General features: G+C 51.0%; 1 protein-coding gene across 1 annotated transcript in view; it reads left to right on the top strand.

Moving 5' to 3' along the window:
• Positions 1-16144, top strand: part of PRDM15 (PR/SET domain 15) — a 59372-nt gene that overhangs the window by 15130 nt on the left and 28098 nt on the right. The window contains exons 5-9 of the mRNA XM_045284805.1: positions 6598-6822; positions 9626-9755; positions 10910-11112; positions 11414-11508; positions 11907-11994. Of these exons, the coding sequence (XP_045140740.1) occupies positions 6598-6822; positions 9626-9755; positions 10910-11112; positions 11414-11508; positions 11907-11994 (741 nt within the window). The remainder of the gene's footprint in view (positions 1-6597; positions 6823-9625; positions 9756-10909; positions 11113-11413; positions 11509-11906; positions 11995-16144) is intronic.

The following is a 16144-nucleotide window of genomic DNA, read 5'->3' as shown; positions in this document are numbered from 1 at the left end:
ATTTTTCTAGCTTGTCCCTGTGCTGCCGTCTGGATAGTCTTTCAGTTTGTTAACTCCTTTTTCCGTTCTGCCTAATTGTCTGTTAAATATAGAGTGCTTTTAATTTGTGTCAATGTTTTCCTCTTCCTAGAAAATTTACATATCTGCCTGTTCATTTTCATGATTTTGTAATCTTTCCTTATGGATCTTAATCCTTCCCATATACTGCTCCAAGCATATTTTACTCCAAGCTGGCTCCATATCTTCAAATACTCGAAATCGTCCTGCGGTTTTGCTTGTGTGTGTTGACATCCTATTGTGAATCGCTTTCCTGCTCAGTATTTTGTTGGTTGGTTTACTGGTTTATTGTTGTTTCTGTAGTAGTGCTTTGCTGGAAAATCTTCAGTAGGGATTCTTCTGTGTGGCGGTCTGTTCATGCACTCTGGATTGGGGAAATATTGGTATAGAGTGCATTTATTTTGACTCTGCTAGGTCCCCCGATGAACATAGGTCTAAGCTAAGGTGACCAGATTTAAAGCAGGACACCATTGACAGGGGTGGGTGGGGTGGTGGTGGTTCTTGATTAAAAATTTGGTCTATATGGACCAAATAGACCGCTCCCTAGCTTGTCGTGCATTCTTTCCAAAAATTGGGACTTTTTTAAAACGCCAAAAATCAGGACTGTCCTGCCAAAAGCGGGATGTCTGGTCACCTTAGTCTAAGACCAACTTTGACCTGACCCTTTCATGTTTCTGGCTTGGGTGGTGTGCACTTTACATTCTTGGGGCCCCACTTTCTTTCTTTTTCTTTTTAAATTAAAAAAATTTTAAATCATTGTATTGGGAGCTTGTACAACTCTTATCACAATCCATCCATCCACTGTGTCAAGCACATTTGTACATTTGTTGCCCTCATCATTCTCAAAACATTTGCTTTCTACTTGAGCCCTGGTATCAGCTCCTCATTTTTCCCCTCCCTCCCCACCTACCCCTCCCTCATGAACCCTTGATAATTTATAAATTATTATTATTTTGTCATGTCTTACACTGTCTGACGTCTCCCTTCACCCCTTCTCTGTTGTCCATCCCACAGCGAGGGAGTTACATGTAGATCATTGTAATTGGTTCCCCCTTTCTACCCCACCTTCGTTTCACCCTCCCGGTATCACCACTCTCACCACTGGTCCTGAAGGGTTCATCTGTCCTGGATTCTCTGTGTTTCCATTTCCCATTGTATCAGTGTACATCCTCTGGTCTAGCTGGATTTGTAAGGTAGAATTGGGATCATGATAGCGGAGAGAGAAAGCATTTAAGAACTAGAAGAAAGTTATATGTTTCATTGTTTCTACACTGCACCCTGACTGGCTCATCTCCTCCCCGAGACCCTTCTGTAAGGGGATGTCCAGTTGCCTACAGATGGGCTTTGGGTTCCCACTCTGCACTCCCCCTCATTCACAATGGTATGATTTTTTGTTCTTTGATGCCTGATACCTGTTCCCTTCGACTGACACCTCATGGTCACACAGGCTGGTGTGCTTCTTCCATGTGGGCTTTGTTGCTTCTGAGCTAGATGGCAACTTGTTTACCTTCAAGCCTTTAAGACCCCAAACACTATCTCTTTGATAGCTGGGCACCATCAGCTTTTTTCATTACATTTGCTTATGCACCCATTTGCCTTCAGGGATTGTGTCAGGAAGGTGAACATCATGGAATGCCAGTTTAATAGAACAACGTATTCTTGCATTGAGGGATTACTTGAGTGGATGCCCAGTGTCCATCTGCTACCTTAATACTAAACCTACAAATATGTGCACATAGATCTATTTCCCCATCATCATATAGAAATATATTTACATATGTACATGCCTGTATTTAGACCTCTATCAATGCCCTTTGGCTCCTAGTTCTTTCCTCTATTTCCTTTTACTTTCCTCTTGTCCCACTCTCATGCTCAGCCTTCATTTGTGTTTTAGTAATTCCTCTCGGTTACATTGCCCTTGATCAATCCCTAACAGGCCTCTTACACCCTCCTCACCACTGATTTTGGATCACTTGTTGTTCCCTTGTCCCTGGGTTTGTTGACACCACTTCCTTTCCCCCCACCACCCCCTCTCCCATGCCCTCCCCCACCCCCGCTCCCCAACCATTGGTCCGGTTGTTTTCTCCTCCAGATTGTTTATTCAGCCTATCTTATCTACATAGACCTGCAGAGATAATAATATGCACAAAAACAAGACAGAGCAAAACAAAGCAACAAAAGAAAACAAAACAACAACAACAAAAACCAATGACAGAAAAAAAAGAAAAGCCTGTAAATAGTTCAAGGTCTGTTTGTTGAGTGAAGTCTGATGGGATGCCATGCCCTGACCCCAAAGTCTATTTTTAGTATTCCCTCGGGACTTCCTTTCTCTGCTCCCCTTCCTGTTCGGTTGCACGCCTAGTGTTTTGCCTCGGTGTGGTGGGGTCAGATCGGGAGGAATTCCCACATTGTGTCTCCAGTGTTGTCCCCTGTAGGGCTATGGGTCAGTGAGGGATGTCGTGTCTCATAGTGGGGCTGGCCCTATGATCCTCTTTGTGCATTGGCTGCTCTGATCTGATCAGGGATATCATCCTCAAGACTTGGTGGGCCAGGATGTGACCCACTCTCTCTTCCTCTCCCTTCATTTGCTCCTGTGTGCTCTGATCAGACATGTCCCTCTCCCTGAACTGTAGCTTCAGTGCTGTCCTCTGAAGTAAATTCTTCTGGGGGGTGAGGCGCGGCTGTCCACATAGTTGGGATTGTTTCCTGCTTCACGCTGGCATGTTGCATTCACATCTCGGAGCACCAGGTTGAAGTCTGGTCTCTCTTTCCCTGTGGAGATATAAACAATACCCTCCCCTTGGGTGGGTTAGTGTCCTGTTTCCCCGCTACCTATTTCTTTTTTTTTTTTCCCCCTCCTCTTTAGTTGGCTACCATATGTATCCCTGGATTTGGTCTGGGGCCCCACTTTCTTAGAAGTCTCATTTCGTCCTTCCATCCTGTCATTGTGGTACTGGAGCAGAGAGCTGCATTTTTGGGGCAGTGGATTCTATGGGAGTCTTTCCTGAGATTTGCTTTATAGGAGCCATGTAGCTTACTAACCCTGTGCAGACATGTCTCTCCGACCTGCATGTCTCATGTGTGAGACCCCTGACCTCAGTCTCTGCATGCCTCAGTCTCAGCTCATACTTTGGCTTTAAATTGCCTCTGGGTGTCTGGCATGAAGGGATCTTGTTTGTACTTTTATGCTCAAAATCTAAACTCCTAAGCAACAAGGTAGAGAGCCAGCCTAGCATCTGGGTAACATACGTTACCCCCTCTGAATGTATCTCTTTACAACCACTTCAACAGAGAACGCCTCCCTCAGCTGGGTCAGACGTTCAAGGTGTGGGGAGATGGGTAAGATCATTCCATTTCTGTCATGCAACATTGTTCTGAGGTCACCCCAATCCAACAGGCACTCCAGCCAGAGTGATAAGGAAGCCTTCCTGGGAACTCCAGTCAAGGTGGGGTGAGGGACATGCATGTCTTGGAGAAGGCGGTTACGGTTCCCTTGGTAGGAAATCGGGGAGGAGCAAACTCCCATGGGGAAAAAACACTTTACAATACTTATAAAGAACCCAAGGGGAAAACATGTCTGGTACTAAGCTCCCGATTGGACACTTTTAGCCTGGTTTCTATGCAGCCCTTGGTGACCCAGTCTGTGTGCTTCAGACGACTGGGATTTCAGACTGTTAGGCGCACACCACCCTTCATAGGGCACACCAGAAGGACTCAATGTGGGAACCCCACTAAGTGACCTGGGCTTTACCCCAAACTCATCTGCAGCCCGTGGACTTCAGGCGGGAACTCCCTAGTGTGAGAGGAAGCAGGTGACTGCTAGTCCAAGGGCATAGAACTGGTGGACAATGGAGTTTGGTTCCATCTCTTGCCTTGAGGGTGCTCAATGAATAGTGGCCCAGGTCTACCATATACCATACTTTCTGTTTGAATGCCCTCCCTGCTTCATTATGACCTGTGTTAATCTAGTTGGATGGCTATGCCATTGTGGATGAATATAATGCAAAGTTTTGCCCTCTAATCAACCCCCATTGTTTGTGTCAATAGTGTACAGTCACTTAAGAGTCTAATCTGTACAAGCCAACAATCTATGCATTGCTGCATTGCGGTTCACAGCTGGGCTATGCTGGTATAAGTTCATTTTCTCAAGTGTTTCAAATTGTATGCCATTGAGTAAACTAAAGACATTCTCAATGTATAGTAGCTATGTATTGGGCTGCTAACCATAAGGTTAGTTAGTGGTGTGAGACCACCGGTCAGCTCCTCAGGAGAGGGATGAGGCTTCCTCCTCCTGTAAAGGTCTGCAGTCTTGGGGATTTGCAGGGGGCAGCTCGACCTTCTCCTCCAGGGTGGCTGTGAGTCAGCAGCGACTTGCTGGCAGTGGAAGTGATGCCCCGGGAGGATGGTTGGTAACCTTCCCTCACATAAAGTGGCAATGATGTCTCTGGGGTGAACCAGAGACATGTATGAACTCTAGATAGATGAATTGATTCTGGACTTGCACATTCTAAGAACAATTAGTTCGTATGACATGGTCCTGCTTGATGTTCACCTCATGAAGAGATCACTGAAGGTATAGGTGATCTATATCGCAAAGTGTGGTGATGAAACTGGATATGCCCAGCTATCAAAAGGAATAGTGTCTGGGGTTTAAAAAAATCAAAGAAATAAACACACTGCCATCGCGTCAATACTGATTCATAGGACAGGGTAGAACTGCCCATGTAAGTATCAGAGATTGTAACTGTTTATGGAAGTGAAAGGCCCTGTGTTTTTCCTAAAAAGTGGCTGCTGGCCTCAAACTGCCCACCTTGAGGATCACATCCAAATTTGTAACTACTACACTACCAGGGCCCCGAGGTCTTAAGGGGATGTCTTGAAACAAGCAGACATCTAAGTGAGGTGTCAAGTAAGTCTACATGGAAGAAGCACACCATAAAATCCAAATTCAAAGGAGGGAATGTTATCAGAGTTTAACTTGTGAATACCTGTTTTGCAGAAGGCTATGGATGACCGTGGAAACCCAAAATCTATTTGCAGGGTTCACCCATGGATTAAGCCTCTTAAGAATCCCATCTGTTCATAGTTGAAGGATTGGAAGCTGTGTTATCAAACAGAGAGCATTGTGAAGTCGATTATGGCAGCTGTAGTTAGATTGAAATATGATAGTTTATCATTTGATCTCCCCTTTGACCTATTTAAAGTTGTTTCTGTTTTTTTTATAAAAACGGAGAAAAGGAGAAATGCACTTGGATTAAGCTGCCAGGGAATGCCCTCTGGCTATCGCCCAGGAATGTGGGAGCCTTGCTCTCATGCAGAGTGCATGAGGAGAAGGGTATTGCAGATGCAGTTAGGCTAAAAGTTAACGGCTTATCATTGGATCTCCCTTTTGATTCATTTAAAATGTGTTCTAGTTTTTAATATGTCCTGCTTTTTTTGAGTGAGGTTTTTCTCTGTTTTACTTTGCTATTGTTAGTTAATTTGTTTGTTTGGGGTGTAGTTTTTCTGTATATGAAATCCAGGATAAGTGAATCTTTAGAGACATAACTGGGTTAAAGGTTCCTTGGGGGTGTGGCAGGGTAGGTGGGAGCTAATAACGAGTGCAAGAATGAAGAGAATGTTCTAAAAGCGATTGTGGTGACATTTGTACAACTGTTCTTGGTGTGATTGAACTATTGTATTGTATGATATGTGAATTATATGCCAATAAACTGTTAACAAAACAAAACAAAAGTACAATAGGCCATCTGTTTTATCCCATCTTTTCCAGTGTTTTTAGCCAACCCGGGTCAGTGTTGGCGTGCTCTGCCTAATGCCTCCCACATGTATGGGTCACACTGTATTGTCATTTCCCTTGAAGTTCGTTTCCCTCCCCAGACCTAACACCTTGAGAGTGAACAAATGAAGTGGCAACCCCTCCATCCTCAATGCCTGTGCTGAATCTGTGCATTTTACAATAGGAAGAGGCACGTCTTGGCTCCAGATTGCACAGAGGAGGCTTCTCTCCTTCAAGTGCTTCCGTCCTTGTCTGGGCGTTTCCTTCCTTCCCTCCCTGGTGCTCTGTGATGCTCTTTGTCTGAGCCGTCTGCTCCTTCCACCTCTGTCTGTGAGCTCCTTCCAGTTATCCTTCCTGGAGCTCTGGGAGGCTTTGTTCAGTTGAGAATAGAGCAAAACGCTGCTCCTCTGCAGCACCTTTCCATGTGTTGGCTGGCACAGGCATGTGCATGTGCGCTTTTACTGTTTTACAAAACTGTTTGTGGTGAACCTCCCCGGCCCTTTTCATCACCCATTTGCCTTGTCAACGTTAATCGTCAAGCTCTGAGCTTTGCAAATGATTGTATTTTCTAAAGCAGTAGCAATCCACTTAATTTGCTTGTGGAAAGAGCATACTATTAACAATTAAAATTGAGAGAGAGAGAGAGCTAAAAAACAAAGTCTCAAACCCAGGAGGAGCCGTGGGGGCAGGGACAGGCAGATGGACAGCCTTCCCGGTTACTGCACCCTGACCCTCAGCTGGCCTTTGCATCTCTCTTTGTGCAGAACACCTGTTGACTCACCTGGAACAAACCAAAGGCGTCCCCCCCGCCAGCCAGAGCGAAGCAGCTCCCGAGAAGGACCCCGAGGTCCCCCAGGGGGAGCCGCCCGCAGGTCCCCAGACTGTCAGCGTCAGCAAAGAGCAGAGGAAAAAGCCGCGAAGGGGGAGGAAGCCCAAAGCACCCCGAACGGAGCAGCCTCTAGTCATCGTGGAAGACAAGGACCCTGCAGGTGAGGGAGATGGTCCCCCAGGCGGGGGCGGGGGGGCCAAATACCTGGTAGTCTGGGAGGTTGATGGGAAGGGGGGGTGGGGTGAGTGCAAGGGATGCTGAGGAAGGGTGTCTGAGGTGACTCACCTTAAACAGCCCAGGAAAACACTGCATCAGGGCGTCCCACGGGACATTCGCTCTTCCTCCAAATCAACCCTCGGAATAAATGCAGGCTGCCGCGGTGCCCAGGGTTGGAGTCTGATGGAGGTACACCGCTGGGCAGCCGGCAGCCCAGTCAGGACAAAGAAGAGGTCACCTCACCGAGCGGGCCCTCCTGGTGGTGCCCAAGCCACACCCCAGACAACCACTTTGAAAACATTTGTTTTCCTCGAGAACGCGTATAGCCTGTTCCAGAGTCCCAGGTGAACGGAGCCCTGACAGTGGCCGGGAGCTGGCTCGCAGTGTCTGTGTGTGGTGCCACGATGCTGTGTCCGGAGTCACTTCTCCCTTGTTGGTGAGCAGGGTCCCTTGTGCTCATGCACACCTGTGCAAGGATCCAGAGGCTACCGCGTGACTGACAGCCAGGAAGGTAGGTGTGGGTCAGGTTGTCTCCGCTCACTCTACTTAGTCAGCCTGTTGTAGGCTGAGTGAATAGTCCAGGGTGCTGGCTGTCTGAAGACCAGTGGGCCATCTGAATCAGAGGAAGACTCACTACCAACCTGCCTGCTGAAGGTGAAGGGGACTTGAAGCACTTGTGGAGAAGGTCAGAACCACACCTTCATTATGGCTTACCCCCGAGAGTGAAGGAAGCGGGCGCCCTCTCTACACCCGCCCTCATCCTCCCCGTGAGAAACGGCGAAGAAAGTGAAACTGCCGAGGATTTTATTCTACTGGGGTCACCCATCAGCACTCGTGGGAGCAGCATTCTGAAAATCACGAGACGTGTCTCGTTGGACAAATCTGGGCCACAAAGAGATCACTCGATAATCTTAAGAAGCTACGAAGTCTCTGTGGTGACAAAGGCCGTGGTATTTTCTATCTGCTCATAAGTGTGTGAAAACTGGACAACCGGAGCACAGAAAAATGACCCATGGACTTGAATTGTTTTGGTGAAGAACATTGAAGAAGGCATGGACTGCCAGAGGAACGACAAGTCTCTCGCGGAGGAAGGACAGCCAGAACGCTCCTCAGACGGGAGAAAACCAGATTCCTCGCTGGCTTTGTACGTGCCAGCCGGTGCGGCCGGCCGGGTGCTGGGCAAGGTCATCCGGCATGGTGAAGTCCAGGGTCAGTGAAAGAGAGGAAGCCCCTACAACAGAGCCAGGGCTGTGTCCCTGGCGTATGGACTGGCCCTGCGTTGGAGCCCACTCCGTAGCCCCTAACAGTGGTGGCATTGTCCACAGAGCAACGATGGTGCAGGCATCTGGTGCAGGCATCGTCAGACTCCCCCTGTGCCGACTATTCCACCGCATGTGATGTTCCCAGCAACGGAGTGTGACCGTCCCACCACCGGAGGACTCGCCTAGTGTTGTGTGAACGTCACAGTTGGGGGTGGACATTGGGCTCGGCTCCAGATTAGACTGCTCTTCTCCCCTTGGCCGCACAGTGTCCTCAGAGGGCTCGCTCTCCTGCTGGCTCTCCTCACTCGGCCTTCCTCCTCCGCTTAACACTTAGGAATCCGTTCCTCACTGGACATGATGTCTGGACACTGGCCCCCTCACAACCCCCTCCTTCTTGACCACTGGGCAGTTTTTGTATGTTTTTAAAAAACTATACATCCAAGAATTTCCTTTGTGAAAGTGAGAATTATTTATTTTCTCTTCGAATTTAAGAGTAAATAAGAGGGAAGTTTAGAAGACCCTTCCTACCACTTCTGTTGGACCCGCCTCTGCTCTGGCATCCCTAGGGACCGTGATGAAGAGTGGCTTCCCCGCCGGGCACGGGTCACCACCGCTGTGCACCTCCTTGAAAGCAGGGCATGGGCAGCAATGGGAAGCTGATTATGTGATTATCCAACTAATTAGTACTTATTTAGGAGAACCCTGAAAACTAGGTGCAGAGGCAGAAGCCATTGGGTCCCAGGGTCGCGTTACTCACCTGTATTTAATCTGTCTGGATTGTCAGGCCTGGGTCCCTCAGTGTGGCAGTTACTGTCTGACTCTAATACTGGTGCTGATCTGCCTCTGAACACACTCGAGTTCATGTCTAACTAAGACGACGGTTTCTCAGTCCGTCAGGGCTAATTTGCTAAGTGGGGAAATTCCACTAGGGATCCAGACTGCTTTCAGGTGGGTATATAGACAGATGAAGCAATGCTATGACTGCTGTCTTTTTTGGGAGGTGGGGGGGAAACACGGGGGTGGGGGGGAGGGAGGAATGTGTGTGACCAAATTATAACTTCTAGTGCTGAGTCAAGAATAAAATGATAAAATGTTGCCTCTCTGTAGATAGAGGCAAATGTGTAGATTTTATAATGTGACTAGTTGCCCTACCTGCCCCCCCCCCATTTTCCCCCCTTTTGATAGCTTATAGTTTAGTTCCTACAACTTTGTCTTGGCTATGGTTCTTGGAGCTCCAGGGTAGCACACACTGTTAATGCACCTGACTATGAATCGAAAGGTTGGAGGTTCATGTCTACCCAGGGGCCTGTTGAAAGACAGGCCTGTTATCTGCTTTCCAAAACAATGAAGCTCCACGACCCCCATGGAGCAGAGTTCTTCCCTGATGCATGTGGGTGTGCAGTTTGGGGGTGTCCCTTGGGCACCTCTTGTTTGTGGTGTCGGCCCCCTGCCCCCGTGATGACCTGCCGCATCCTCCGTCCACAGAGCACGTGGCGGAGATTGTCACCGAGGTCCCCCCGGACGAGCCTGTGAGCGCAGCCCCAGACGAGCGCATCATGGAGCTGGTGCTGGGGAAACTGGCCACCCCCCCCAGCGACAGTGGCTCTGTGCCAAAGTAAGTCCCGCACTGCAGGTAGGTGGCCCACGGGGGGTGGGGGTAGGGGGGTGGCCGCCTCCCAGAGGGCACAGCCAGAAGAGGGGGAAGGGCTGTGTGCCCGAAGCAGCATCTCGCCTGGAGTGCAGGGGTAGCCAGGGCGTCCCCTGTGAAAGCAGCATCCTAGTCGGGTGCCTGCAACTTGACGCCTCGCTCTGGGCATTGGTATTTCGTTGTCTTCCTTAATGACCTGGGAAAACAACTCTTTCCCTTGGAGTCATTGCTTTGGCCAGCTTTGTACTCTGGAAGTAAAACTTGTGCTTAGCTGCAGACGGAAAGAGTGGAGGTTGGCATCCACCCAGAGGCACCTGGCCTGGTGCTCTGTCCCCAAAGAGCAGCCTTGAGAACTCGATGGAGCACAGTTCAGCTGGCGCCCGTGGGCTTGTAGAATTTGTAGCTGGTGGAGCTGTGGAAATGCTGAAACTGGAGGCCAAGTTAATGTCACAAGAATGCTACCTCCTTAAGCTCTTGGAGGACTCTTGGCACAGTGGCTCACACATTTGAGCTGGTGGCCGCAAGGTCAGCAGTTCAAGCCACCAGCCGTTCCCTCTGTCTGTCCCTGGGAAGAGTTACAGCCTCGGGAACCACAGGGGCAGTTCTGCCTGGTTCTGTAGGTTCTCCAGGAGTCGGAATCGACTCGTGGCTTTGAGTTGTTTGTGTTTAATCACCCAGAGGATTGCAGATGGCTCGTTGTCAAGAGCACCCGTAATACAGAGAACACATTTTAAATCCACACTGGGGAAACTATGCGGGGCTTCAAAAATCTCATGGGCAAATGGGAAACAAGAGAAAATGGCATTTTCCCCCCCTCGTGATCATTTAAAATAGGAGGTTCAAACCTAGTGAGAAAAGCAGGACACAGACTTATGTATTCAAGTCGGGGCACCAGCTGCCCTCCCAGCGCCCTGATGGTGGAGCTACAACATGTGCCAGGCGTGGCTGCCACAGAAGGAGCTCCATTTAGGGCCATCATTTAGTCCGGTGGATGCCTAGCCGGTGCCCATCCTTCTCCTGGGGGGACTCGGGCTTAGCAGGGACGCCTGGGAAGGAGGCTCCCTCTAAGGTGACTTTGACCTGGGTCTCCTTGGCTCCCTGCCTTTCCTCCCTTTCACCAGCGCTGGCGTCTCCGCCGGCAGGTTCACACACCACGCGCACAGCACCATCACCCTCAAGAGGAGCCTGATCCTGTCCAGCCGGCACGGCATCCGGAGGAAGCTCATCAAGCAGCTGGGGGAGCACAAGCGCGTCTACCAGTGCAACATCTGCAGCAAGATCTTCCAGAACAGCAGCAACCTCAGCCGGCACGTGCGCTCCCACGGTGAGTGTCTCTCTGTCTGTCTGTCTGCCCAGCGCCTGCCGCAGGGACCAAGGCGGGGTGGCCGGTCTCACACCCCCACCCCCACCAGGTGTTTCTGTACATCGCAGGCGTCCCCGGAGAGGCACAGGGTGCTAGCACGCCCCCGAGGGTGGCCGCTCCATTTTCGAGGGAGAGAGGGCTCTATAGGCCGTGGTAACCACATCCACAGGACTCCGGGTTTCAGAGGCGGGGAATCATCTTTTTTTTTTCTTTAGCAGATGCTTGAAGTAGTGAATCAGCTTTCTGTTGGTCGATTCCTCAGGTGACAAGCTGTTTAAATGTGAGGAATGTGCCAAATTGTTCAGCCGCAAGGAGAGTCTAAAGCAACATGTTTCCTACAAGCACAGCAGGAACGAGGTGGGTGGCAGCGGCCCCAGGGTCCTCTCTCCAGTCACGGAGAGGAGGGAAAAGGAGGGGCCAGAGAGAGAACGCGAGCCAGGGAGCCCCGTGAAGGCTCTAGGTCTCCTGGGGCATCTGTGGACAGACGCCAGGGCTGCACTCAGCCCACCCCAGCCTGATAAGACGCTGACAAAGGCAGGGGAGGGTCCGGGAGAGTGGGGGGCTGCCATTTGGAATGTGGCGCCCAGTAGCGGACTCTCTTCCTAGGGCTACTGGAGGGCAAGAGTGCAGCGTTCCCTGTGTCCCTAAGCGGAGGACAGCCCGCGAGAAAGAGCCGTGTGCCAGAACGTGCTCCACGCTCTGGTCTCATCCCAGTAACCATGCCCCTTCCCCCCCCTCCCCCCGTTTGACGCCAGGTGGACGGTGAGTACAGGTACCGCTGTGGGACTTGTGAGAAGGCCTTTCGCATCGAGAGCGCACTGGAGTTCCACAACTGCAGGACAGGTGAGGGGACACCTGCCCTCCAGCTCTGGGTCTCAGATGGGGGTGGGGGCAGGGTTCTCAGCCACCATCCGGTCCGTCCTGCCCCTGTGGGGCTGGGTGGAGCTACTCCCCTGCCTTCTCAGCAGCAGGTGCTGTAGAAGCAGGTGCCAGGCTTGGCTTCCGAAGCGCCTCTGGGTGGGTTTGAACAAGCAAGTTTTCAGCTGGTAGTCTTCCATTTAGCCACTTGCCCCACGTGGGGACTCTGCTCGCTCCTTCTGTCACTTGATCGAAACCGTGGCACATGGAAAAGTGGCATTCATGAGCACACCTGTCCTGCAGCATTTCCTTCCATTCATGTGGCTTTGAAGCCGTTAGCACCTGTGCTAAAGACACACAGGTGGGACCTCCCGTGTCCGAAGGCGTTGCTTTCCTTACCTCCTCTTGGTCTTCAGTCAAAACCCCATGTGGGCTCGCATCCGAGGCCTCAGTGAGTGAGGCGTGGTGAGTGCTGGGGACGCTTTGCTTTACAACCACATGAGTAGTCAGGGCAGCGGCTCCAGACATCTCCTGGACGGTCCGGGTGGGCCACCCTCGCAGCTGCAAACCGAGAGGCTGGAGCTTCGCGTTCCCTCAGACTCCTCGGAAGAAAGGTCTATGAACCACTTCTGGAAAAAGTAGCCCCTGCAACCCCCCCAGCCCGGAGCACAGTTCTGCCTCTGGGCACACGTGGTCACCCCATGGATCAATGTCAACCCCACCACCACTGGTTGGCTGGCTTTGGAAGGGAGAGCCTGGCCCCATCCATTTGCAATGACCTTGCTTAGCCGGGAGCTGCCCTTTACCCGTTTTCCTACCAGCATCCAGGGTAGGAATTTGTTGGTACCTGGCAAAAATCACTCTTCTTCTGAGCCTTCTCTGTCCACCAGTCTCTAGAAGTAAGATGGAAACAGTCCTGCCCTGGCCGTGCGTGCGTTTGGAAGCTGCCTGTGGAGAGAAGAGATGGGTGAGGTTTGTGTCTGGCCTGGTGTATTGTAGCTCAGACAACACACTCCCCCTCTCTCATTGCTGTCTCCCACAGCTGGCTCTGGCATTCAGTGCAGTGGCCACACAGAATCCCAGACAGTGTTCATGGTTTAGGGGTTTCCTAAGGAAGCTCACAGGTTGCCAGGCAGAAGAGAGACACCCAGAGAGAGTGGTCCAGTCGGGACATGTTGCACAGTTCTAGCTGTAAACCACTGTAAACCTCAACCCGAAGGTGCTCAGCTCAAGCTCGTGGGTCCGGGAACCCAGCTCCCTAAATTAAGTGCCCAGAGACCCCCCACACCGGTATGCCTCAGCCTGAAGGCACTCAGCTCTCCCTCTGTGGGTCAGCAAGCCCAGCTTCCCCAGTTAAGTGCCCAGAAGCATCCAACTCCACAAGCCACCCTCCTGCCCCGCCCCGCACTCAGCGTTGCTTGCTCGTGGGTTGGGGTCCACCGCTCTGGTCCTTGTCCTGCTTCACGGTCCTGCTGCTGCTCCACTGATGTCACAGCTGTCGTCAGAACCCGGGAGGTTTGCTGCACAGGGATCTCGGGTCCAGAGGATGCACGCTACACCTGGCTCTTGTTGGTCATGAGACTCCCACTTCCTACTTCTCAGAGGGCCCATTTGATACACAGCAGGCTGGCAGGTCATTGAATCTTGGGCACAATCTTATCAGTATCTTCCCTTCACCTTCTTACCAGACCCCTGCAGGAAAAGGTCATTTGGCGGGAGTTAGAGACTGACTAGTGGAGCCACATTGAAGAATTCACTGCTCCTCACCTGGGGGATGGTGGTGTGTGTGTGTAGGAGCATTCACTCAGGAATCCAGCAGAGCTGGATTCCTCCCCTGCCTCCCCCCCCCCTCTCCCATGCACGTGTGGGTGGACAGGTAGCACTGCCCTGTTGCCTAGTGGCCTTCGTCTCTCTGGGATTCGTAGCAAGTAGCAATCGTGGGACAGGGCACCCGTGGCAGGCAGAGACCTGTCCTGTGAGCGCTTTATCCCCAACCCCTGTTCCTGCTGCTCACTGCTCGGTGCTGGTGGCCCTCCTCACCTCACCCCAAGAACTGGAAGCTGCCCCCCACCCCCCACTCCTGCAGGGTCTCCTGTGCCCTGGTTAGTTTCCATACTGGGGGGACTCCTATTTGGAGCCACTCTTGTTTCTCTGCTCATGGGTCCTCTCCATGGGGGATCACTGGTTAGTCTAGGGTTTTATCTGATCTCTAGCTGCACTGGGGGGTGGGTGTCTGTGGCAGGAGGTAGCCTCCGGAACCCTCCACATAGTTTTATAGTGCGCCATGCTACCGGTTTCTAAGCCTTCTCCCCATGCTGGCAACCCTGATAGTGTAGAGCAGTGGTTCTCAACCTTCCTAATGCCGCAGCCCTTTAATACAGTTCCTTATGTTGTGGTGACCCCGTACGTGGGTGTATCTGCATGTGGGCAGATATGCCTGGAGATTGACAGAAGAGCAGTGTCTTGGTTCCTAAGGCCATCGGAAATATGGTCTTAGGTGACCCCTGTGAAAGGGTCGTTTGACACTGTCCCAATCCCCCTGCCAAAGGGGTCGCAACCCACAGGTTGAGAACCGCTGGTGTCGAGGTTAAATGTTGGGCTGCTAACTCCAAGGTCAGGAGTTTGAGAACCACCAGGTGCTCAACAGAAGAAAGAGGAGGCATTCTCCTCCCATAAAGCTACAGTCTCGGAAACAAACAGGGGCAGCTCTGCCCTGGCCCTGCAGGGCTGCGGGAGCAGCGTTGGCTCGATGCCCATGACTTTGGTTCTCCCCCTCGCTGATGTTCCTGAGAAGTTGCAGAGCCCACCCCCAGCTCTTCCATCAGTGTGGTAACCATCAGACAGATGCTTCAATTTGCTTGTTAGCCATGTTGGCAGCACTTTGTCCTGGCCAAGCGCGGTGATAGCGGCCAGTGGGACTACAGAGAGGGCACATCCGGTGCTAGGGTTTTTTGCCAAAGTGGGGAAAGGCTTTGGGCAGCCAACTTGGGCAGGGGAAGAGACACTACTCCTTTCAAGATTTAGTGTATTCTCTGCACATGGATAAAGCAGCACACTAACCCATCAGAGCTGCAGGGGCTACCAGCCATGTGTTAGTCCCAGTAGACAAGAGAAACAAATTCATAGAGACACTCATATATGTATAAGAAAGAGCTTTTTATACAAGAGCAATTAAATATTGAGAAAATATCCCATCCCAGTCCAGATCAAGTTTGTAAGTTCGATATTAGCCCATATGTCCCATACCAGTCTATAGATTCCTCTTCAGACTCACACAACACATGCAATAATGCCGAATGCAGGATGATCACAGGCCAGTGGGTAGGAAGTCTTATGGATCCAGTGGCGTTGTAAGCATCTCAGTGCTGGCAGGGGTCTCCATGTGACTCATTAGCTAAAACGTCTCCCAGGGGAGTAATCAGAGAGAGAAAGAGAGAGAGAGACAGAGAGAGAGACTCCTGCCTTCAAGGAGGAGTGCAGAACCCTCAGGAGAAGGCCATGCCCACACCAAGGCCTCATTGGATGACGCCTGATTGACAGGCTAGACTCCACCCCTTCACTCTGAATCCTCAAATTGACACCAGGTTATGTAACTACCACAGCCAGTAGAGAGTTCTGTTAATGCACATTGGTTTTTAAGAGTAGAACTGCCCCATAGGAGTTCCATGGCTGTGAGCTTATGGAAGCAGACCACCATATCTTCCTCCTGAGGTGCAGCTGGAGAGTTCTAACCACCAAGCACCTCACTGCTGCGCCCCAGGCTCCTCCTGTGTTCACCAAGTGCAGTGGAATGCCTTGAGATGCATTTTAGACTGGAAAGTAGAGACTGGCACTGTGGAACGGCACTCACTTGCCTAATGCCTTGCTTGCATGATAGCTTTCAGTTCTTGTTTATAGCACTGAAGAGAGGGTGTCCCCCTGGGGCCCTTTGTTTCTTTGGGTCTTTTTAAATCCTTTTATTGGCGGCTTGTACAGCTCATCACAATCCATACATACATCCATTGTATGTCAAGCACATTTGTACACGTGTTGCCATCATTATGCTCCAAACATTTGTTTCTACTTAAGCCCTTGGTATCAGCTCATTCCCCTCCCCCTCCCCGATTCTCCCTCCCTCATGAACCCTTGATAATTT

The sequence above is a fragment of the Echinops telfairi genome, unplaced genomic scaffold (assembly GCF_000313985.2).
Source record: "Echinops telfairi isolate 266 unplaced genomic scaffold, ASM31398v2 ScPeMD7_7469;HRSCAF=8507_0, whole genome shotgun sequence".
Classification (NCBI taxonomy): domain Eukaryota; kingdom Metazoa; phylum Chordata; class Mammalia; order Afrosoricida; family Tenrecidae; genus Echinops; species Echinops telfairi.
Note: the sequence above shows the minus strand (reverse complement) of the source record. Positions and strands in the feature narration are given on the sequence as shown.